This window comes from Carlito syrichta, unplaced genomic scaffold (assembly GCF_000164805.1).
Source record: "Carlito syrichta isolate Samal-C Ts95f unplaced genomic scaffold, Tarsius_syrichta-2.0.1 Scaffold303284, whole genome shotgun sequence".
Lineage (NCBI taxonomy): Eukaryota > Metazoa > Chordata > Mammalia > Primates > Tarsiidae > Carlito > Carlito syrichta.
In genome coordinates, this window is record NW_007247380.1 from 131251 (window position 1) to 152600 (window position 21350).

The window sequence follows — 21350 nt, forward strand, 5'->3', positions numbered from 1 at the left end:
CCACGCCCGGCCAATTTTTGATTTACTGTAGAGATGAGGTCTCGCCAAGTTGCCCAGGTGGGTCTCGAACCCACGGGCTCCGGCAGTCCACTCACCTCAGCCTCCCAAGGTGCAGAATTACAGGCTGAACCACCGAGCCCGGCTGAATCTGACTTTAAAAAAAAAATAATACAAGTATATGTAAGGTTCCAGCAACATCTTGAACTTGTCACACCTGCATCATCAATATCTGATAGAAAAGACTGAATAAAACTTAGTTAAATAATTCTGACTGAGCAGAGAACAAATTCACAACTCCATGTCTTGAAACTTACCAACTTTGTAATGTATACAGCCTTCCAAGTCCCCAACAGTGATCCAGCCTTGTTTCTTTTCCACTTCTGGGTCATTATGTAGTATTCTGTTTCTTAACCATGAAAGATAGTAAACTCGTAGCTTATTCTTCTTTCCTGTTGAAATAATAGAGCTTTCATTTCAAGCCCCAGGGATAGCTCTTACTCATTCCTTCTCCTCCTCCACTTAATTTAATTTTATTTACATTTGTGTGAATATGTGTATATGAAGACATAATAACCAGTGTCCCTAGTACTCCATCATTAAAGTACTGTCTCTGCCAGAACTTAGGTCTAAAACATCTCCACATGTTTTAGACACATCACAAAGTTATAAGGTCTTTTTCTTCAATTGGTTTCTTATTTGAGTATGCAGCTCTTATTCTCTCTTTCCAATGCAAAAGGCAGTGTCTACTGAATTCAGTAAGACCTAACTCTGTAACAGAGTGGCTGATCAGAGTTCTACAGCTTTCTAGCTATAATCACATGAAGAAGCTCTGAAAACTGCACATTCTGGCACATTTACGTACATCTTTTTTTCACTCTCTAACTTAACAGCTGCTGTTAATGAAGAACCTCTTATTTTTCTCTTCTATTACTTTAAAGATAATAACTGGTAGCAGTTTTATTTCACTTTAAGTAACACAACAAATAATTTTAAAAGGAAACAGGAAGACCATTTGAGTTCAGAAAATAATACTGGATAAGTTTATGGTGCCAAAGTCACTGAAAGGAATAATCAAAAATAGGAAGGGAAAAAAATGTGGACTTGAAAAGAAAATGTAAAGTTCCCTTTGGTAAAGTGATCTTGGAGCTTGGAGAAATGAATCCATAGGTTGATAAAATAATATATATAATATATACATATATATTACACATACACACACACAGAGAGAGAGAGAGAGAGAGAGGGACACACACACAATATTAAAGAATACACAAGGAACAAAATTTAATATACTCCATTAGATTATCCAGGCACCAGATAAGAAAATGTCCATTGGGTTGACACTTCCTAACTAACGATAAAATTAGCCCTATGGATTTTATTTTTTGGATACTTATTTCCATTTGATTTCCCTTAGGCTTTGAAGATGTTTTATTTTTACAGATGGATACATTCCAGCAGGAGATAATTCATTAAAGCACTACATACTGAATTTGACAGGAGAGTGCATTCACAACCTAATCTGGGGAATCACAGTGCAGTTAATATTCTTTTTGAAACCAGAGGCCTAGAACATGTGTTGCTGACAACAGCTAGTGTGGGCAGGAGAGCCATTGCTTCCTCCTTTCCATGCTGGTGTGAACCCAAGGGAAGTTCAAGAATCTTTCTATTTTCATTTTTTCCTTTCCCCATCTATGCCTCATGATAAGAGGAAATAGTTACAGTCTTAAGAATAAGCATGTGCCACTAACAACATTATGAAGCCTGAATGTGAATTTTCCGGTTGTGTTTCTACTTTGGGTAAGTGACTGACAGATGTGTGCTTTTAATTTTGATTTGGTGGTATAGCAATCAAGAAAGCAATTAACCAGAACAAAGGACTACACGGAATTAAACTCAAATGATAATACAGGAGGAATTTACTTAGCTAACCCTTACAGGAGAGAATGAAAAGAGATGAAACTGAGCATTCCAAAGAAAGACAAAAGACACAAAGTGTGTCAAGTGAAAGCATTTTCTGTATTAAACTTTCTCCAAGTTCAATACAATATCCTGTGTTCTCTTTGCAAAACAAAGGCTGAGCACAGATCCATGTTCTCAGACGTGGGAGCACAATAGACACACCTCAGGAACTAGGAAAGCTGTTATGCCTGAGCCCCACTCCCAGAGATTCTGTCCCTGGTCTGTGGTGCAGCCTGGATTTTCACATCTCCTCGGGTAGTTCTAAAGTGCAGTAGTACACAACTGGCTCCATACTGGATAAAATGAGAGGGGAGGTGAGGGGTGTTATTTGTTAAACTCTGTTAGAAAGGAAAAAACTCTTTACTTTCAATAAAACTTTCCTTTCAAGCTGCATTTTTAACTTGTTAGTAACAAGTTAGTAACTTAATTCTCCATTTTTTCCTTTTTAAAGCTCTTTTTGGGAACCAGAAAGCTACAGAGTGTAGCAGTAACAATTCTCACACTCAAATCTCCTTGGAGACTTCATCACCCAATGGGCCAGCCATACCTGCCAAAGCATCAGTGGACTACAGGCAAGGGAATTTCCTGAGGGACGAGACCAGAGAAATATTTGCTTACTAAATTTCCCTCCTGGAACCCTACAATTTGATATTCCCCACCTGAGGGTAGATGGCAATAACTGGGGTACAGATGCCTTAAAAAGACCCCTCCTGAGTCCCAACCGAGGTACCGGCCTGTACATATATAGCCTTTGCGATATGTCCCTGCCTAATTCAGACTTAAGACAGAGGTGAGATTTCCCTCTGGAGGTCAGAATCTCCAGTGTTACAAAATGTGGGTGATCTCACTCTGGCTGTACTGCTCGTTGACAGGGAAGGACAGAGCTGACTGTTTCTTCAGAAATGAGGTGGGAACCGTTTCCACCTGTACAGACCTGGGGAACTCACCATCCTAGTAACATACCTGAAATTGTCACCAGGACGTTTAGTCCCTCGAGCACATCCATCTGCTGAAATCGCCGCCGGTTGATCAGATTATAGACTTTGCCTTGCCCACTTCGATCCAAAAGCATCAGGCCATTTTCAGTTCCCACCAGAAGGTTTACTCCTGTGAGTTAAAGAAGCACCCAAGACTGATTTTTCAGACTTAACCCTTTCTGCATTCAGGGTCCCTGTAAAACCTAAGAAATGGTGCCTTGCAAATGCAAACGAATGAGCAAGCAGGCACTGCGGTAGGGAGTGTACAAGTAGGAGCTCTGACTTAATTATTAAGTCACTGTCCCTGTTTTCTTTTATAAAGCAGAAGCGGCACTCGCACCCCTAGACACCTTACCACCTCCTCTAGAGTCCTTGTCAAGAGAAGTCATAGGCTCTGCTGTGAAGCCAGCATGACCTGCCTTCACTCCCCTCCTGCAACAACTGCTTCTTTCTTGGCTCTTCTATAAACCTGCTTCTCCCCTTCCCCAGGGCTCACCTCCATGCCCACATTCATGCAGTGGTTTCCAGCCCAACCACCTTCAACGTACAACAGATCTTCCGTTTCCATATTCTTTTGCAAAAAGAGGCCTTCCTGTTTCTCAACTCAAAATCTGAGTATCTTATGCCCATACCCCCAAGGTTCTGCTCTCCATTAGGGAAATGATAAGCCAGTTCAAGAGAAAGTGTTAATAGCTCGAGAGACACAGAAATACTGACTTTAAGGGATTTCTCAGGAATCTAAATCTAGTGTAGTCTACCACCCATGTGGTAATCCCCAGTACAAAAACTCTGGCTGGTAACTCTTGTCTGGGTAGGTATAATCCTAAAAACTCATCTCTGGGAAAATTAATCATCCATCCCCCCCACCACACACATGGAGAGGTTCATTGTACAGTGTATCCATGAACATGTAACTCCCTAACTTCATGAACATGTAACTCTCTAACTTCTCTTACTTGAATACCTGTCTTCTGAGCAACACGGATGATCTTCTGTCCACATATTAACCCTTTCATCATTAAACCGGGGCTATCTTGCTCTCTTCTGTCTTCTCCAGTGGATAGAGCCTCCATGACACCTTTCATGAAATGGTTTCTTGGTTTCACACTCTTCCCCACTAATATCTCAAATGCTTTCTGCCTTTTAAAATCATGGTGTCCCAATCCAAGCATAGTATTTTAGAGGGGTACAGATGGGCCATATCCTTCTTTGATCTGTATGAGACATTTACAGTAACACAGACCAGGACTTTGATAGAATCTTATCACACCCAGACTGAGTCTGAGGTCAGCTACAACTTGCAGATCCTTTTCACAAGAACCGCAGGTTGAGTTTTTGTTTGTTTGTATGTTTGTTTCTTAAGTTGGAGTCTCACTCTGTTGCCCAGACTGGAGTGCAGTGGCCACTTCTGGCCACCGCAGCCTCAATCGCTGGGCTCCAGAGATCCTTCCGCCTCAGCCTTCCAAGTAGCTGGAACTACAGGCAAGTGCTACCACACCCGGCTAATTTTTTGATTTATTGTAGAGATGAGGTCTCACCAAGTTGCCCAGGCGGGTCTTGAACCCGCAGGCTCAGGCAATCCACTCACCTCAGCCTCCCAAGGCGCGGGATTGTAGGCTGAGCCACCAAGCCCAGCTAGGTTGACGTTTTGAACAAAAAGGCCCATCTCCTTATTTGTTGTTCTTTTCAAGTCTTATCCTGCTATTGCCGCATTAGGGTTTTAGCTTTTTCTTCATATAAAACTGCTTTTGGTCTCTCTTGGCATCAAGATAGTCCCAAGTTAGGTCTTTAATACCCATGATACTCAACCACTGTTCTTCTGATGATACGATTCACAGGCTTTCAATAATGAGGTTCAATTCATTAATGAGTTGTAAAAACAAGAACCAACGTACCCCACAGAGCTGCACAAAGTATTTCTGAGTTGAATCGTTTCTTATATTTTCTGATTTCCGGTGTGTCACTATGAGGTCGAATGTTGGTTGGGTTTACATTTACCACTGAAATCTTTCTTGCTTCATTGAGTTTGGCCTGTTCTTGCCTAAGAAGTTCGCTAGTAAACAGAGCTTTGAGAGAAAGAATCAGATAAGTTAGAGACATCTTAAAAGATCATCAATAGAGATATGGAGAAGGGGCTTTGAGACACTATGATTTCTCCTTGTTTAGTTTGCATTATTACACAAGGAAACTCTGACATGCCACTCATAAAAAAAAGAGTATAAAAAAGTTTTATACTCTTTTTTAGTAGAATAATGTATAAGTCATTCATTGAAGCAATTTTTTACTCGTTAGCAAAACAAGCTTTAGACACTACTTGGATGGTTCAGAAAATTAATATTATACTCTCAAAATTAAATATACCACCCCTACCCTCCTGTAATATAAACAAGAGAGATTTGTTTTATGAAATTTCAGTTTTTTAATGAAATACTATCCTAAGCTTACTTTGACGATTAGTGACTTGTAGAAGTTTAGAAAGCAAGACTCTCAAATCAGCCAGATCTCTGTAGTGGGAAGAACACACCTAGAACTCAACACAATACAGCATGCACTTACTAAGCGTCTACGGTGGGTACAAGCAATTGTACCCGGAAATTGCTTTTGGGAGAGACGTGGTAAGGCCAGAGACTATTGAGGAACAGCTTTCTTTAGGGTCCCTGGATACTTCTGGATTCCTATCAGAAGCAAAATAGCAAAATCCTCCCTTTAAGAAAGGGCCTAATTCGTGAGTGGCTGAACCTCTGAACTGATGACTAACTTCCTCTACTCCCCAAAGGCAAGTGGAGCTGTTTCTCACACACCGGCCCTCTGAGCTCACCTGCAGCTGACGACTCCTCATCCTCTTCGTCTTCGTCAGCGGGGGACGTCTGGTACACTCTGGGGTCCACGAAGGGTGTGAAAGAGGCTTTGCTGCTGCTTCCCATGCCATACTAATCAAGAAGCAAGAAGATTCAGAAGAGCAAATCAATGCCGCAGAAAGAAACAATGCTAGCAATACTTTGCCTGGGCTGTAAAATGATGACAGACTCTTCAAGATACTCAGCTGTTCACACTCCAGCCCCTTAATCAGTATGTGCCTCTCGCCAGCTTCTCCTGGTATTGATCAATCACTAGCCATTCTATACTCATAGGGCTTCATGAATTATCAGATTCCAAGGGTTTCAGGGGGAAAATTATATATGGGTGATATGGGGCACCTCAAAATATGCAAGATCACTGTGGTGACAGAGCTTACCCCTCCCTTTCAGTAAATGAAATCTCTCACAACGGCCAGTGGGTCAGCATGAACTGCTGGCCCGGCTGGCTACAAACTAAGCAAGCAGGTCTACACTGCAGCACTTCATTCTGAACACGGTCAATCCCAGGGCCTTCCTCTTATGGAAGGGCTTTGGGCGCTTCTACTCTGGCCTGGTGATGCAGGCGTACCCAAAAGCTTTAAAATCTTTAACTCAGGAAGGATCTCATCCAGGAATTGAAGATTTTTCCTTCCCTGAGTTTTCTGAAGAGGACAGTTATAGTTACATGGCTCATTTCGGCCCTTCATGAAGATTCTAGGTTTGTAAGTAATGCACCTCGAGGGCTTACTTAAAAGATGTATCTCAAGGGCTTGGATAACAACATGAAAATGTGATTTCAGAACTAGACTAGGTTTCATGTCACAATATCCATATTTGAGTTTGCTAAAGGTGCTGCAGTAACCACCTCCCCATTTTTTCACCTCCATTCTTTCTATTATACTCATACTTTTAACATCACAAACACATCTGTACTCAACATAGAACCTCATTTTTTTGGAGAAATGTCTTTCTTTAACTAAATATTTTCAGTTTTACTTTTAGGGATTTTATTTAAAAATAAAACCAACACCCAAGACCCCTAACACACAGGGAGAACGGAACCACAAATATCCAATCTGGTTTAATTCAAAAATTTCCCTCCACCCTATGAAATCAAAATCATTTCATCCTCCTCAAGGTAGGATTACCTATTCCAAATAGCATGCTTTCCTGTATATTCTCTCCATGGATCTTTAGGAGATGTCTATGAAGGAGCTCAAGAAAGCACTGACATTCCCACTTTAAGCTGAAGCAGCAGCAGAGTTTGAACCAGGGTTCAGTCTTATGGTATCCTCTTTGGGGCCAACAGAGAGGTCCAGACAGAAAACATCTGCCCATACCTCATGAAACTACAACAGGTAGCCTCACTTTCCAATATGCCTCTACAGTCTTTTCCTCGGAGTAGGTAATGTGAATCTGCTCCATAACTTTAAAAGCCCAAGTGTACATCATAAAAACTTATAGTGTGGACAGTGTCAAAGACATATGTTGAATAAACACCCTGAGGAACTTCTACGTGGCTCATAGGCCTGCTCATGACACCTGACCACACGCTGTGATCTCATCCAACTAGTCTTCATCATTGACATCCATGAGTGCTACCTAACGGACTGTGTCTACTCAGGTTTCTCTCTGGGACTCTTTCTATACAGGAAATAAAATATCTCATTTCTTCTTTCTCATACACTGTGAAGTTTAAAACAAAATGAACACTTAGGGAATTTATTATTTATTAATTTTTATTTTTCAAAAACAAATCCTTTCAATGTTATTTAATTTGTCACATTTAGTTGGGTTAAATTAATGCAAATATGAACCTCAACTGTTGGCTTTGAAATCTGCATAGCCTGAAGTTTCCATCACTGGCCTGGGAGACAGGAGGTCCCAGTTCTGGGAAGGCAACAAAGGTCACAGATCTGTCACAAGTCAGCTGTGTGTATGAGGCAAGTCACCTAACTTCTCTGAACCACTGTACTCTCATCTCGTAAAAGCAGGTATTAGATCAGATGATATCTAAGAACTTTTCATCTCTGCTGCTATGATTTTTATATTTGATATCTGTGTAAGCAGCACTCTAGTAGAAGCAAACCAGACACATTTCAGACAGTTTGGCAAAATCTCATTCTGGAAGAGATCAGGGCTTCAGAGCCCCAGGAAGAGAACAGATGGCCATGCTGGCCATTGCCCAGCACCTACTTCAGGCCCAGAGTCCATCTCCTGGGAATGGGTGGAGACACGCCCCTGGCCTTCAGTTGGGGTCCCAGCAGGAGAATGGCTCTGCTGCACCAAGTCTGGGAGGTTGATGTGGCCGGCAAAGCCATTGCTGTCACTGTGGCCAGATCGCTTCTTCTCTCCAGATGTCTGAGGAGACACAGAACATGGAGGGCATTAGAGAGGGAGAGAAAAGGCCACAGCCAACCCACGAGGGTGCAAGGTGACAGAGGCCACAGAGCAAAGTCACCTCTCACACAGCGTGAGAGCACAGGGGCTCTCACCCCCCAAGGTGTGGGAAGGTGACAAAGGTCACAGAGCAATGTCACCCCTCAATATGCAGGCACAGGGGCTCCTAATCAACCCACTAAGGTGCTGGAAGGTGACAAAGGCCACAGTGCAACATCACCTCCTATATAGCATGAGCACAGGGGCTCTAAATCATTCCATTAGGGGTACAGGAAGATAACATTCAGATTTTATTTTACCTGAACAAGTAAAAAGTACATCAAACTTTGCCAATATTTCATATATGGGTTGACCTTCGGCATAAGGGGCAGTAAGGGGTCACAGACGGCAATGGGTCCCCTTGGGAAAACAGAAATGCCATAAGGTGGAGGGGCTGAGTGGGGTCCACACTTGTAGGCTCGTATATTTTAGTGTTTGTGTGTGTATACACAAGCCAGTTAACTGGATTTACAGATCGTATCACCAGGTTACAATGAAACAAACCCAAAAAGAAATACATGACCGAAAATAGTGCTGAAAAGAATCAGAGGGATAATTCACACACAAGTATACTCTAAGAAAGAGCAGAGACCACACTTATGTAACTCACAGGGCTTTTTGCCATTTACAAGGTCAAAATAATGATTAACTAATCTGATTTGACAGAGTTCCAAAAAAACAAAACAAAACTGATGTGGTCTTAAATGCTATTTGAAAATACGAATTTACAGCTACTGCCATAAAGGTTGACTCTCTAAGTTACTCTAGTGTTTTGTGTAGCAAAGCAGTAAAAAAATAAAGTCATGACTAGCAAAGCATTTAAAATATCATTTACAGTATCCCTTTTTAATGTCCTTTAAGGGGTGGTTTACAATGTGTATTTTAGTGCAGTAGGACAAATGTCTGACTTGTGAATAAATGCACTGTGTTATGTGGCTTGCCCTACAATGTGTGCTGGCAGGACTGCACGGCTCTGGAGACAAGACAGCATTGAAGGACAACCCTGGTCTCCAAAAGTCAGCATCTTCACTGCAGGTCTTGCTAGTCTTGTACTTTTTGATTAAATTTTTATGCAGCTGGTTCACTAAGGATCTCAGAGCAGATCTGACTAAGTAATGATTCTCTCTCTGCTTTTTCCTTCTTCCTCTGACCCGGTATTGTGACTGCCTACTATGTGTAAAGTGTCCTTTTGAACATGGGACAGGAGGGAACACAATAGGTACACTCTCTATCCTTTTAGGGGCTGGCATGTGCAAAGGTTCATGCGATTTCTCTGGCCATCTCCTTGGCCTGGCTGGTCCTTTTGGAGCTTGTCCTGGACTGTCTGTGACAGCTCTGCACCTGTCTCTCGACAGAAGTGAAAGGAGGCACTTTTTTGTGTGTGAGATGGAATGAACTCCCAAGCTCCTAAAGGGGTGCATGCAACTAATGTTTCCGTGAAAACAGCTGGAAAGCCTAGTGTCCTCTATGTTTCTTGGCAACAGACTGCTGGACTGCAAACTGCCCTGGAGAGGGCCATTTCCTGGATTCGTTTTGCCACATTGCACATGTGTAGTTTGTACAAGTGCCTGTACTCAAGAGTTAAGCATTTCATCTTCTAAATGACAGAAAGTTCAGTCCTAATTTGTCTTGCTGTCCCTTATTTTATGTGTACTGGGCAGTTCCTCCTTCCTTCTAACTTCCACTTCAATACTGAGATGGGTTTTAACATTTTCCCCAAGCTTCTCAGTAGCATAAAACACACATCGTCTCTTTAGAGTTTTGGGGTCTATCAGCAGCATTCTGTCTCAAGTCAAAAGCTGAAGCATACCCACAGGTTATCAAAGAAAGCCCGAAGTGGTTCACAAGGGAAAGTGGCCTACATGGTGAGAGGCCTAAAGGAATCCAGCAGGGACTCCCGAATCTGTCCACTTCTAAGTCATCACCCTTTTGCTCATTCAACAACACATTCTTGTTAAACACTTTCTGTGTGCCAAGCACTCTGTTGGAAACACAGATAAATGAGCAAGAGCCTTGCCCTCTAGGACCTCACTGACAGAGCCCCGACTATGCCTCTAATCTTTATGCCCTCGCCATCTCCACGGGCATGGGCACCAAGAGTTCTGTGAACCAGCACATGCCAGGTACCATGCAAAACACTTTGTATATGACATTCTACTGAATCCTCACAGTAGCATGGGTTAGCTTCTACTCGCCCCGTTTTACAGAAGGGAAAAATCGCAGTACGAAAATCTGTAACTTGCCCTGAGTGACATGGTGAAACCAGGGTTTGGACCCAGGCTATCTGGCAGCAGAGCCCAGGTATTCTGGTCTGCACTGCTGTGCTAGGGGCTCTACTCCTGGCCACAGCTGACAGGATCAAGAGTGGACACCTGAACCAAGATGGACCAGATTTCTATTGGAATTTAACATCAGGCCTGAGAGACACTGGTCAGTCTCTGCCAACAGCTGAACTGGGATGTGGTGAGTATCTTGCAATGGACAGAGGAAAGAGGGGAGAATATGAGCACACAGAGGGAGAGAGAGCTGGTTTATGAAGAAAAAGAACAATGGAGAAGTGTGGAAGCAAGTAGAAACGAGGGTGAGGAGAGACAGGCAACGGAAGAGCCAGAGATACACACAAGAGGCTGCCTGAGTGCCTGTCACTTCTTAGTTTCTAGTTCCTGTCCTGCAGAGAGCCCAACTCACTTTCAACCCTTGGGTTCCCTCCACAAAATACCTCTGAATCTTTCTTTAGTTTCCGACTTCTGATTCCTGCCTTCTCTCATTTTCTTTTTCTTTTTTGCTTAACCTGTGCTAAGTGGGTTCTTTTTGGGTTTTGCTTAAGCTGCATTAAGTGGGTTCTTTTACTTTATTACATGTAACCAAAAGAGCACCCATGATGACAAGCTAGTGGTTCAGTTGGCTATGCAGACACTGGAGAGATACCAGCTGATACGAGGAAGGTGCTATGGACAAAGATCCATGGAGTCCCAGGAGAGTCTTCAGGGCAAAAATGAAGGCTGATCCAGACCCATGGAAGTCTGCTGGGTGAAGAACTGGCAGCTGTGGGGAACGGACAGTAGCTCTTCCAGCAGATGGGCTCCCATGGACAAAATGGCAGATCATAGCTGGTGTGGTACATTCTAGAACTAGAGTAAAGAATGATCGTGTGGGGTTGAAGGACAGGGAAAGGGAGAACCACGGGGAGTATGCACTACAAAGGCAACTTTGTGTATCTGACAAGATCATGTGTGGCAGAGCAGCATGTTCTTATGGAACCATCTAGTCCTCTCACATAAAAACCACAAGGTAAGTGAGTTCCTGATGTTCATCTTAGAGAACTGAACTAATAGTACCCTATAAGCTAAATCTTATTATAATGAGTTGTTTTATTTTCTTATTTTGTTAGGGATATACTTTAGCCTGCATTTACCTTGCTAATACATGTATTTTTAATACATTTCAATTCTAAGTTTGATGACAATTAATTTTATGTGTCAACTTGACTGGGGCTATGGGATGCCCAGATTAAACAGTTTTCCTGGGTGTGTCCATAAGTGTCTCTGGTTGAGATGAGCATCTGAATGGATGGACTCAGTAAAGCAGGTGGCCCATCCCAGGTTGGGTAGTTGTCATTCAATCAACTGAGGGCCTGAACGGAACACAAGGTAGAGAAACAAGAAATTTCCCTTTTTTTCCCATCTCACTGCTTAAGCTGCGGCAGTGCATCTCATTTCCACCAAACTTCAGACTGGGATTTACACCACCAGCTCCCCCAGGTCTCCAGATTGCAGATAGCAGGTTATGGGCCTTCTCAGCCTCCATAATCACATGAGCTACTTGCTCTTAATCAATCATCAACCAATCAATCAATTTCTCTCTGTCTCTATCTCTCCGTATATAAATATTCTGTTTCTTTGGAGAAACCTAATACAGTTTGTTACTTTAGAAATGCACATTTGGCAAAGGAAGAATTTAGAAACTGAGAGGACAAAAGGATGTTGGAGTCCTCAACAGACCAAATTCCTGTAAGATACTTGTAAGTGCTATATTAAAAGTGACTAGTTGCGGGCATAGAATATTGGAGTGCTATAAATAACATGGAGTCACTTGGATGTGGCTGGTAATAGAACTGAAAATGTGGCTCCAAATAGCTGCTTGGAGGCAACCCTGTCATAAAGACTCAAGCAAATTTTAAGCCACATTAAAAATTGAAGTCCTTTAATTTGGAGTCAAAGAGTAGCTCGTTCCAGAACAATCTTTCACATGTTTTTCCAGGAATCAAGCAATAGTGATAGAAGCCCTTCTACCTTCTGTTGAAATTATCCAATCACCACACTGGGGGATTTATGTGCCAGCACTACATAATGTTGCCTTCAGCAGCCAAGACCATTTCTCATTCTGGGCATATGTGAACAGATTCTTTAAAGCTTACTTGAAAGATGCAACAAGGCCATAAAATGAAATTCCAGCAAGTTGTTTTGTGAGCTAGTGTTCCAGTTATAGCCTCACTACCAATTATTACCTCAAAGGCCTTATTCATCTCAAAACTACATTTCCTTACTTTCTTACAAAAGTTGCTGCCCTTTGCCTTTTTGGAGAGCAAAGCCAGCTATTAGCGTTTCCCAGCTGTATCCTGGCTAAAGAAGGGGAATGACAGATGATGTATGTTTATATTTCAGAAGGAAGAATGGTAATGACAATGAGTAAAAGGGGAATTCAATTCTGTGGTGAGAATGAAATACAATAAAATAGTTAACATCTACTGAATACTTATACCTATTAACTCATTAGTATTCTCAACCATTTTATAAGTGATATGCTATTGATTATAAGATTTTTATAGATGACAAAGCGGATTAAAGGAGAGGTCAGGTAACATTTGCCCAGTGTTTCCAGTCATGATTTTCCTTCCAAAAAAAGACCCACACTCAAACTTCCGTGGTGATAACTGATTTTAATTTGTCAGGGTTTTTCTGTTAGCATAGATACACTGGGGAGTTATTCCATGTTAGAAGGACAGATGAAAGGGAACATGTACCTCCCACCAAATGAAATGATATTCCTGGAGTTTAAAAAAAGTCACTTAAGGTACATTTTTAAGCAGATCTGCATATTTATTTGTTCTTTCAGTAAGATGGCTTAATGGTCTCTTTTAATGTTCACTTAATTAGATGAGATGATACCAACATTTCTGGCAATTATTGAGCATTTTCTACATGAAATCCACAAGGACACCACCATGGGGAGAAGTGGCATAACGAGACTACTGCTGTCACCAGAGAGACCGTTCATTTCTGTTTTCCTGTTACAGAAAACATCTGGGCTTGTCAGTCTGACATCCTCAGGCTCAAATTCTATATTCCAATTTGCATAGCTCCTCCTGAAGAATTTGGACTAATGTAATTAAGTCACACTGAAAAGCTTAGAAGGATACAGGAAAGAAGGCGGCAGATAATTAAAACCACTCAACCATTTAGAAGCACAGAGCCCCCCACCACTCCATGCTTAAAATACATGCTCTAAGTATTCTCTGTGGACACTCTCTTATAAAAACCACTCAAGAAATGTACTTCCTCTGCACAGTTTCTATACTGACTTACCTCTCTAATCATCAAGGTTCCTTCTCTTGAAATGCTGCTGCTGAAAGTGTCTGCATGAGAGGTCTCTAGTCCATGTGTCCCGACCATCCCCACGTACTGCTCATTGCTCCCTGGAGCGCCTGTAGGTCTGAGACGGGAAGGAACAGTATTCACGGCAATATGTATTTAGGAAATATCTGCTTCCTGTCCATATTAAGTATTTTTATTGGGGTAAAATAAACACAACACGAAATTTACATCACAACAATGTTTAGGTGTAAGACCACTTCAGTGGTCTTGAGTGCCTCTCACGTTGATCTTACTGTGTGCTGATGCCTGAACTGGCACCACTTGTGCCACTTCCCTCTTGATCTGTTCTCGGCCCAGTTACCAGAGTGGGCATGCTTCCAGCTTGCCATAGAAAACACACTAACGCTGGCTTCAGCGTTCGTCAGGTTCTGCATGATCTCCCCCACTCTCGCCTCCTTCTTTGGCCAGCAGACACCCTGACCTGCTTTTGCACATGCAGCCTGGAAAGCTCTTCCTGCCTGGGCTCCTGACTGCCTTCTCACTCTCCTTACATGACACTTTCTCTGAGAAGCCTGTTCACACCACCTGTCTTATGCCACCAGTCCTTCTTTTGTTCTCTTTGCTCTTTTTCTCAACAGTTCTCATTACAATCTGTGATTCTTTAATCTTTTAGGTTCTCTCTTAACTTCCTCCTTCTCTCATATTAGCATATATGATTGTGAGGGCAGAGTACTTGCCTCTTTGCCCATCATTACATACCCAGTACCCAGCATAAGCTTGGCATACAGTAGGAGTGCAAGAAATAACCATCAGATAAATGGACTTTACACTAGTTATAAAGAAGAAATATGAAGTTAAGGACATTCAACTGATGTGCAGACAGTCTGGCTAATTGGAGCAGCCATCGAGTAGGCTGTTTTTTTAAACCTCTGTAATCACTCTGCAGGTGGTATGTTTTCTTCTTGGTGTTGTGTTGAAGATATAATGGGAGAAGGTAACAGGATCTCGGCATCCCTCTGAGAGCACAGTCATGGCATGGAGCACAGGACCAGGGCTCAAAAGGTGGTGACCTACTGTCATAAAGAGCTGCATCTTGACTATCAGAAGGGTCTCATTTGCTAGGTATCCTGGCTCATTCACAGGTTTAAGATGGTATATCATGGTTTCTGGAAGATGTATTTTAGTTTTCAATGCAATATTTATTGTTCTCATATTTTAACCTTTCTTTCAAAGTGTGTGTGTTTTTTTTTTTTTTTAAACCAGGAAAGCTACTAAGGCTTATTTCTCCCTTAGGTATATTAATTGCAACTTCTACCATTTCATTTTTTTAATTTCAGTTTTTTCTTATATATTTAAAAATATTTCTGGCCTTGGATCCTATAAAAGTCCAAAGACTTAATGAAATATTTCATTCAAGAAACAAGAAATACGCCAGATTTATGACATCTCTGGGACAGAGAAAGACATATATCAGGGATTTTCATGCAAAACAAAGAGGTGAAAAGATGTTTAAGCAAATCTATATACAATAAAAAGCATAGCAAAATAATTATATAGAAATTACTAAATGGAACAGTGGATTGAATGAATCTCAATATGGGCTAAAACTGCTGTGCTTGGGCAGAAATTCTAAAGAAGCATTTTCATTTTCAGTCTTTTATTCCTAGAAAGGAACTATTAATAGTGTTCCAGAGACATGGAAAAAGAAAATTAGTTCCCGGCATATTGGTAGATTGGTAAATCATGGTTCTCAAATGATAATTTCATTACTCATTTATTTGAAAATTTTATTTGTTTGTATCTTTTCTTTTTCTTTTTTTTAGTTTCCTTAAGTTCTTGTTTGGAACCAGATGATGTAAAGTCAATAAATCAATAAAAGAAGTATTTATCAAAATACTTTCAGGAAGGGAGCTGTTTTTCTTCATCAGTCAGGTATTCTTTGTCACTGTCAGGGGCTCAGTCGAATTGGTGGCCATTGCCAGGCTGACACCCTATATAATTAAGGTCTCTATCACAGACAGTCCTATGGGAGTTTAAAGTTAATGATATTTTGGCTTCACTTTAAAAAAAAATTCAGCAATGTTCTGATTCTATTCAACCATTTGAATCAGAAATCTGTGAATATTAGGCCAGGTGTAGTGGCTCATGCATGTAATCCCAGTACTTTGGGAGGCCAAGGCAGAAGGATTGCTTAAGCCCAGGAGTTTGAGGTCAGCCTAGGAAACACAGTGAGACCTCATCTTGACAATAAAAATAAAGAAAATTAACTAGGCGAGGTGGTGTGTGCCTGTAGTTCCAGCTGCTTGAGAGGCTGAGGCAGAAGGATGGCCTAAGACCACAACTCAAAAAAAAAAAGAAAAATGTGAATATTTATAAATTTTCGTGAAAAAAATATTTCAGAGCTAATTCTAACAAGATAATTTCTCAATTATCAATTTCTACCTATCTCAGTAAAACTCTCAAATTTTGCATTTTTATACTAAAGTCATCATCACTGGTTCCAATTATGTTCCTTGTAAATTTTATTTAATCCTAGCTGTGTCTGCCATTGTTGGTCATTCCCCGTCTGTTCTTCTTATTCCCCTGGCATTTGTGAGACAGCCTTTCCCTGCTTTTCCTTTTGCCCCTGTGTTCCCTGTCTGTTTCCTTCATGGTCTCTTCTTAAATGCGAGTGTTGCACAGGATCCTGCTTTGCTCTGTGTAACCTTTTGGCATGTTCTTGTCTATGACCTTCATTATAATTATCACCCATTTGCAGAATAATGCTAAAGTAATGAATCTGCTCTCTTTACTCAGTAACTGATTTATTCAACTTCCTACTGGATATTTTTGCCTGAATGGCTACAGGTTTCTCTAGCTCAATGTGCTTCAAACAGAAGCCATCACCTGTATAATCAAGGTCTTTCCTAAATGGATACCTCCTTGGGCATTATAGATATCAGTCAGTGGCATTCCAAGCCATGTATTTATCCACGCTAGAAACTCCAAGGTCATCCTAGATCCTTCCTATTCAACATCCTAAACATGTCCCAAATATTGTGTCCTAAACAACAGTCTTCTTGCTGGTCACCCCATCTCCAGTCCTGTCTCACTTGTATTTAATCATAGCTACAAGGTGAGCTCTCTAAAACAAAAATCTGACCAGGTCATTGTGCTTTCAAACTTCAGGAGCATCCATCAACCACAGGATAACTTGAAGCTCCTCACTGTGGCGTACAGGCCCTTTACGATTGAGTTGTTGCCCATCTTACTAACAAAGTTTTTTAACAAAAGTCTGCCCCCCACTTCTAATTCTAGCAACATTTAACTTATAGCAGTTTCCATGCACACTATGCTATGAAGTCCTTGGTAACTTTAGTCTAGCTTCTCTCCCCAGAAGGCTCTTTTCCATTTTCTGGCTCTCCACAGCCAACTCAACCTTTAAGCTACAGTTTAGGCACCTCCAAACCCGACCCTGCCCTCACTGGCATGGTTTTCGGTTGTTCTCCACCTTGCTTCTACATTTCCCTTTGTGCACCTCCATCAGATCTCATTAACATTGGCATTTTTAGTGCCAAGCATTGTGCCTGGCATGCAGGTAGCATCTAGTTTATGTTTAGTACATTGCTGAAGGTCTTGGGTCAAAGGCTTTGTTTCATGCTCCTAGTAGAGATTTCATTCAGGCTTATTGCCAAAATACATTTCTTCTGAGAATTAAGGAGTGATCCTCTATGAGGATAATTATTAGCATGTTTAATATATCTTAAACAACCAATGTTAAGTTTTGGTATTTTATAACTGGCATTGGGATCACTAGGATGTGCCAAAATAATTTTCTTATAATTAAGTGGTTATCATAGTGTAACAAAAAAATCTGTTCAGGAATGTCATCATGCTTTCCAGCACAAAGAGGTAAACTTAATGTATGAGATTTCAAAAAAATAATTAAGGAGACCAGACTATCTCAGAAAAGAATGCAAATGGAAATAAGAGAATCTAACTGTACTGTAAATGTCTGAACAACTTCAATGAGGAGGGATGGGGGAAAATGCATTGACCGAAGTAACCTTGGAAATGAGTGCGGTCTATAAGACTAAAGGCAAAAGGAAATGCACATAAGCACTGCACTCTAGTTGATAAAGCTGTTCCCCATGAGAGTACAGGTTAACAATTCTGATACTTCTATTCATGTATACCGGAGGTGAGAAATTACATAAATGGGTGGTAATTAGTAGAAGTAAGGTTTCTAACTGTTGAGTGGAAATGTGCTGCAGGTTTAGAATAATACTTTCCTCTAATTGGATTTGTCAAAATGTTCCTGCAGTATTGGTTTTACTCAATTAAAAACACATTTGTTGAGTAACTGCTATTTGGAAAACCCTCAGTTTGGCACTGGGTAGTGGATATGAAAGCTGAACAAGACTTGTTTCCTAAAACTAAAGAGGTTAGAATGCATAAGAGCATAAAAACATAACAAATACTCCAATACAAGGTAGGATGTAAGTGAGAATTCAGGACAGAAGGAGGGAGCATTCCAAGGACAGGAATAACAGTGGAAAAGGGCAAAGCCTTTGCAGGGCTGCTCAGGAGGTCATTGGCTGGAGTACAGAATACAGAGGGTTGCAAGAACTAGGGACGCAGCATGATCAGTTACCTGTCTACATTAATTAGGCCAGAATCTGAACAATGGCTGGGAGGGCAGAGGGGACTTGAGGCATGGAGCGCATGACCGTAGCCCAGGGGGCATGAAATAGGGTCACAACCAGGGTTTTTCAGTGAGAACAAGGAGGAAGACGCACAGAGATAGGTGGCTTGCATTGCCAGGACAGCCCTTTGTGAGGTTGTGAGAATTCACCAACTGTACCAGCAGCAGCTGGTCCTCTTGACCAAGACTGTGCCTTGCATGAGTACTGCTTGAAAGTGTGTGCTGGCACTTGAGGGAAGATACTACACAGAAGGATGCCTCTTTGGCTTGCTTGATATGCTGCAAATCAGGTCCCATGCCTTTCCTTCCCTCTTTCCTATTCTATAAAGCTATTATTTTTTCCTGATCATAAAAGTTGTGCTTGCCCGTCATATAACTGGGGATATGCATAACACAAAAATCTCCCACAGTGCTCTAATCCAGAGGTGACCACTTTCAGAACTTGAGTCTGGCTTCTTCCACTCATCATTGATCTATGCAGGCAGCATCAGGAAATAGTGCACTTGGTCAGTTAGGCAACACCAAACGATGTTTGTATAGGCTACACCTTATACAATAAATATGAAGCCCGTACTGCACCTAGAAAAAGAGCTGTCATTTTGAACATCTGAATCCACAGCTGTCTGAATGTCTGGGGCTCCATTTGTGGAAGCTCTTTTGTGTTCACTCCATGATAGTGAACTGTGCTTCAGTATATTTTTTGTTTTGGGTTCTAAAAATAAATAGCGCACAATATACAAGTTTATCTTAACGAAAGAAAATAAAGGTAATAAGAATGCAAGCACTCTAGCCCCCAAACACTATTCTGAAATTAACAATTGTTTTATAATAGATTTTTAGTAGTGTGAAATTTCTCAGACATGCAACTATCATGTTGTAGAAGAACATACTGTGTATATTTTATATGCATATAGAATTCACAGATTTGCCAAGTTGGAGTCAACACATGCATGAGCACTCTTTTTTTTTCCTGAGTATATCTCATACATACATAATAAGATATTTTTATTCTTTAATGGACGATCATTTCAACCTACCTAAAGTTTACCAGTTCTTTAAGAAGCCTGTCAAGTCTTGTCTGCACTGTAAGCACTCCTTGATAGCCTCAGTCTATTATTTCTTATGTGGATATGGTAATAGATTCAGTCCAGCCTCCACCCTACACACCTCTCCATTCCCACCAAGCTCAACCTCCTGAGCCCTGACTTCAACTGTTCCTCCTGCCTGGGACTCTAACGTTGCTCCATGTTTTGTTTCATTTTTGTTTTTGTTTTAAATCTTGCTGACAATTATTTGCATATATATCTTTCCTTTAAATTAGGCTATAAACTCTTGGATTCAGATCTTGCAACTTCAATTTGGTGCAGTTAAATGTAAGTCATAGTCACTGAAGATCCACTCTAGTCCAGACAATGGGCAGCGTGTTAAGAGGAAGAGAGCCAAGTGAGGCACAGTGTTCACCCCTAGGGATCTCAGCCCAGGGAAGAAGGCAAGCACACAAAGAGTACTCCGGACTCAAGACTGCATATGAAAATGCAAGAATACAGCACAAAAGGAGGAGAAAAGGCTCTACTTCTGTGGGTTGAACTGTGAGTAGGTGATTTTTAAAGGAACAGGAAGTGCCAGACAGCAAAGAGAAGCATATAATTATCTATGCAGGAAATTTTAGACAGGTGGTTGTTTCTGCAGTGGGGGAATGTCCTGAGGGTGAACATCGTTAACAGCCTTGCAAAATACAATAGAGGTCTTAAAAGCCAAATGCTACATAACATTTCTTCCCAAATTCTTTGGCTTTTTCCTCCAAATATTTATATTAGGCTGCAGCTATCCATGTATAATTTTGTCTTTCTCCAACTAAAATATAAACTTTCAGAAGGCAGAGTCCAAGTATGAAGCTCTTTAATCTTCAAAGACCTCAGCAAGGTATCTAACACATAGTGGGGATTTTAGTAACCTTTTAACTTCATAATCTACTCTCATCCTGATAGTTGTATGCTCAGTCAATAAAAGAAATTCAAAACATCTGTTAAAAGAATTAAGCAATGCTGAATCAAGAGAAAAACGGAAACAGTCAGCACGTTTTGCAGAAATGTTCTGGACTAATGATTTTGCCTCTAGAACAATTGTATTTGCTGTTAAAAAGTCAATTTAATGCAATTTGCTTCAAAATGTCATATGTTAGCATATTTTTATTTGTCAATAACTGAGTAATCAACAGCAAGATAACAAGTATGGATTTTCCGCTATGAGAATTGTATTTGCCTCTTAGAATTGTTTGTATAAGGATGGTTAATCCATGGATGACAATTCCTGCAGACTGGCCAGCCCTGTCTCTCGTCCCCTACTGAACAGGACAGTAATTTGATGCCCGAAACGACATCTTCTTTATATAGAGTGAGTGTATTCTGATGATCAACACCAGTAGCTAAGTCAAAGAAAGGGAGGTGAATGACAAGTGAAGATGGAAAAGTTGGTATCACATGCCAGCAGAATTACAGCAGACCAGGGCAATGGCATGGTCTGCTGTATTTCTGCTGGCATGTGATGCCAACTTTTTATCTGGGGAGTGACTGGGGAAGCAGTCGGGGACAAGGACAGGATCCACTCCAGTGAGAAAAATAGTGAGCTTCTCCCTCATATTAAAAAAAAAAAGCGGCAGCAGCCAAGGTTCTGACAAGGGAACGCAGGGAAGTATCAATGTACATATAAATATACAAAAAGAAGACATCAAAGAGAACGACAGAAAGTATATGGCAAAGACACTGACCACAGAATGATCAAGTAAAAGAAACACTGATAGTCAGGCTCAGTGGCTCAGCCTGTAATCCCGCGTCTTTGGGAGGCTGAGGTGAGTGGA

At 41.1% G+C, this 21350-nt stretch overlaps 1 protein-coding gene across 1 annotated transcript in view; it reads right to left on the reverse strand.

Annotated features, from left to right (window-relative positions):
* TNIK (TRAF2 and NCK interacting kinase) overlaps positions 1 to 21350 on the reverse strand; it is a 167062-nt gene that overhangs the window by 16262 nt on the left and 129450 nt on the right. Inside the window, exons 22-27 of the mRNA XM_008058297.1 lie at positions 13801 to 13927; positions 7973 to 8137; positions 5758 to 5869; positions 4835 to 5005; positions 2926 to 3069; positions 315 to 449 (exon numbers count right to left, since the gene is read on the reverse strand). Of these exons, the coding sequence (XP_008056488.1) occupies positions 315 to 449; positions 2926 to 3069; positions 4835 to 5005; positions 5758 to 5869; positions 7973 to 8137; positions 13801 to 13927 (854 nt within the window). The remainder of the gene's footprint in view (positions 1 to 314; positions 450 to 2925; positions 3070 to 4834; positions 5006 to 5757; positions 5870 to 7972; positions 8138 to 13800; positions 13928 to 21350) is intronic.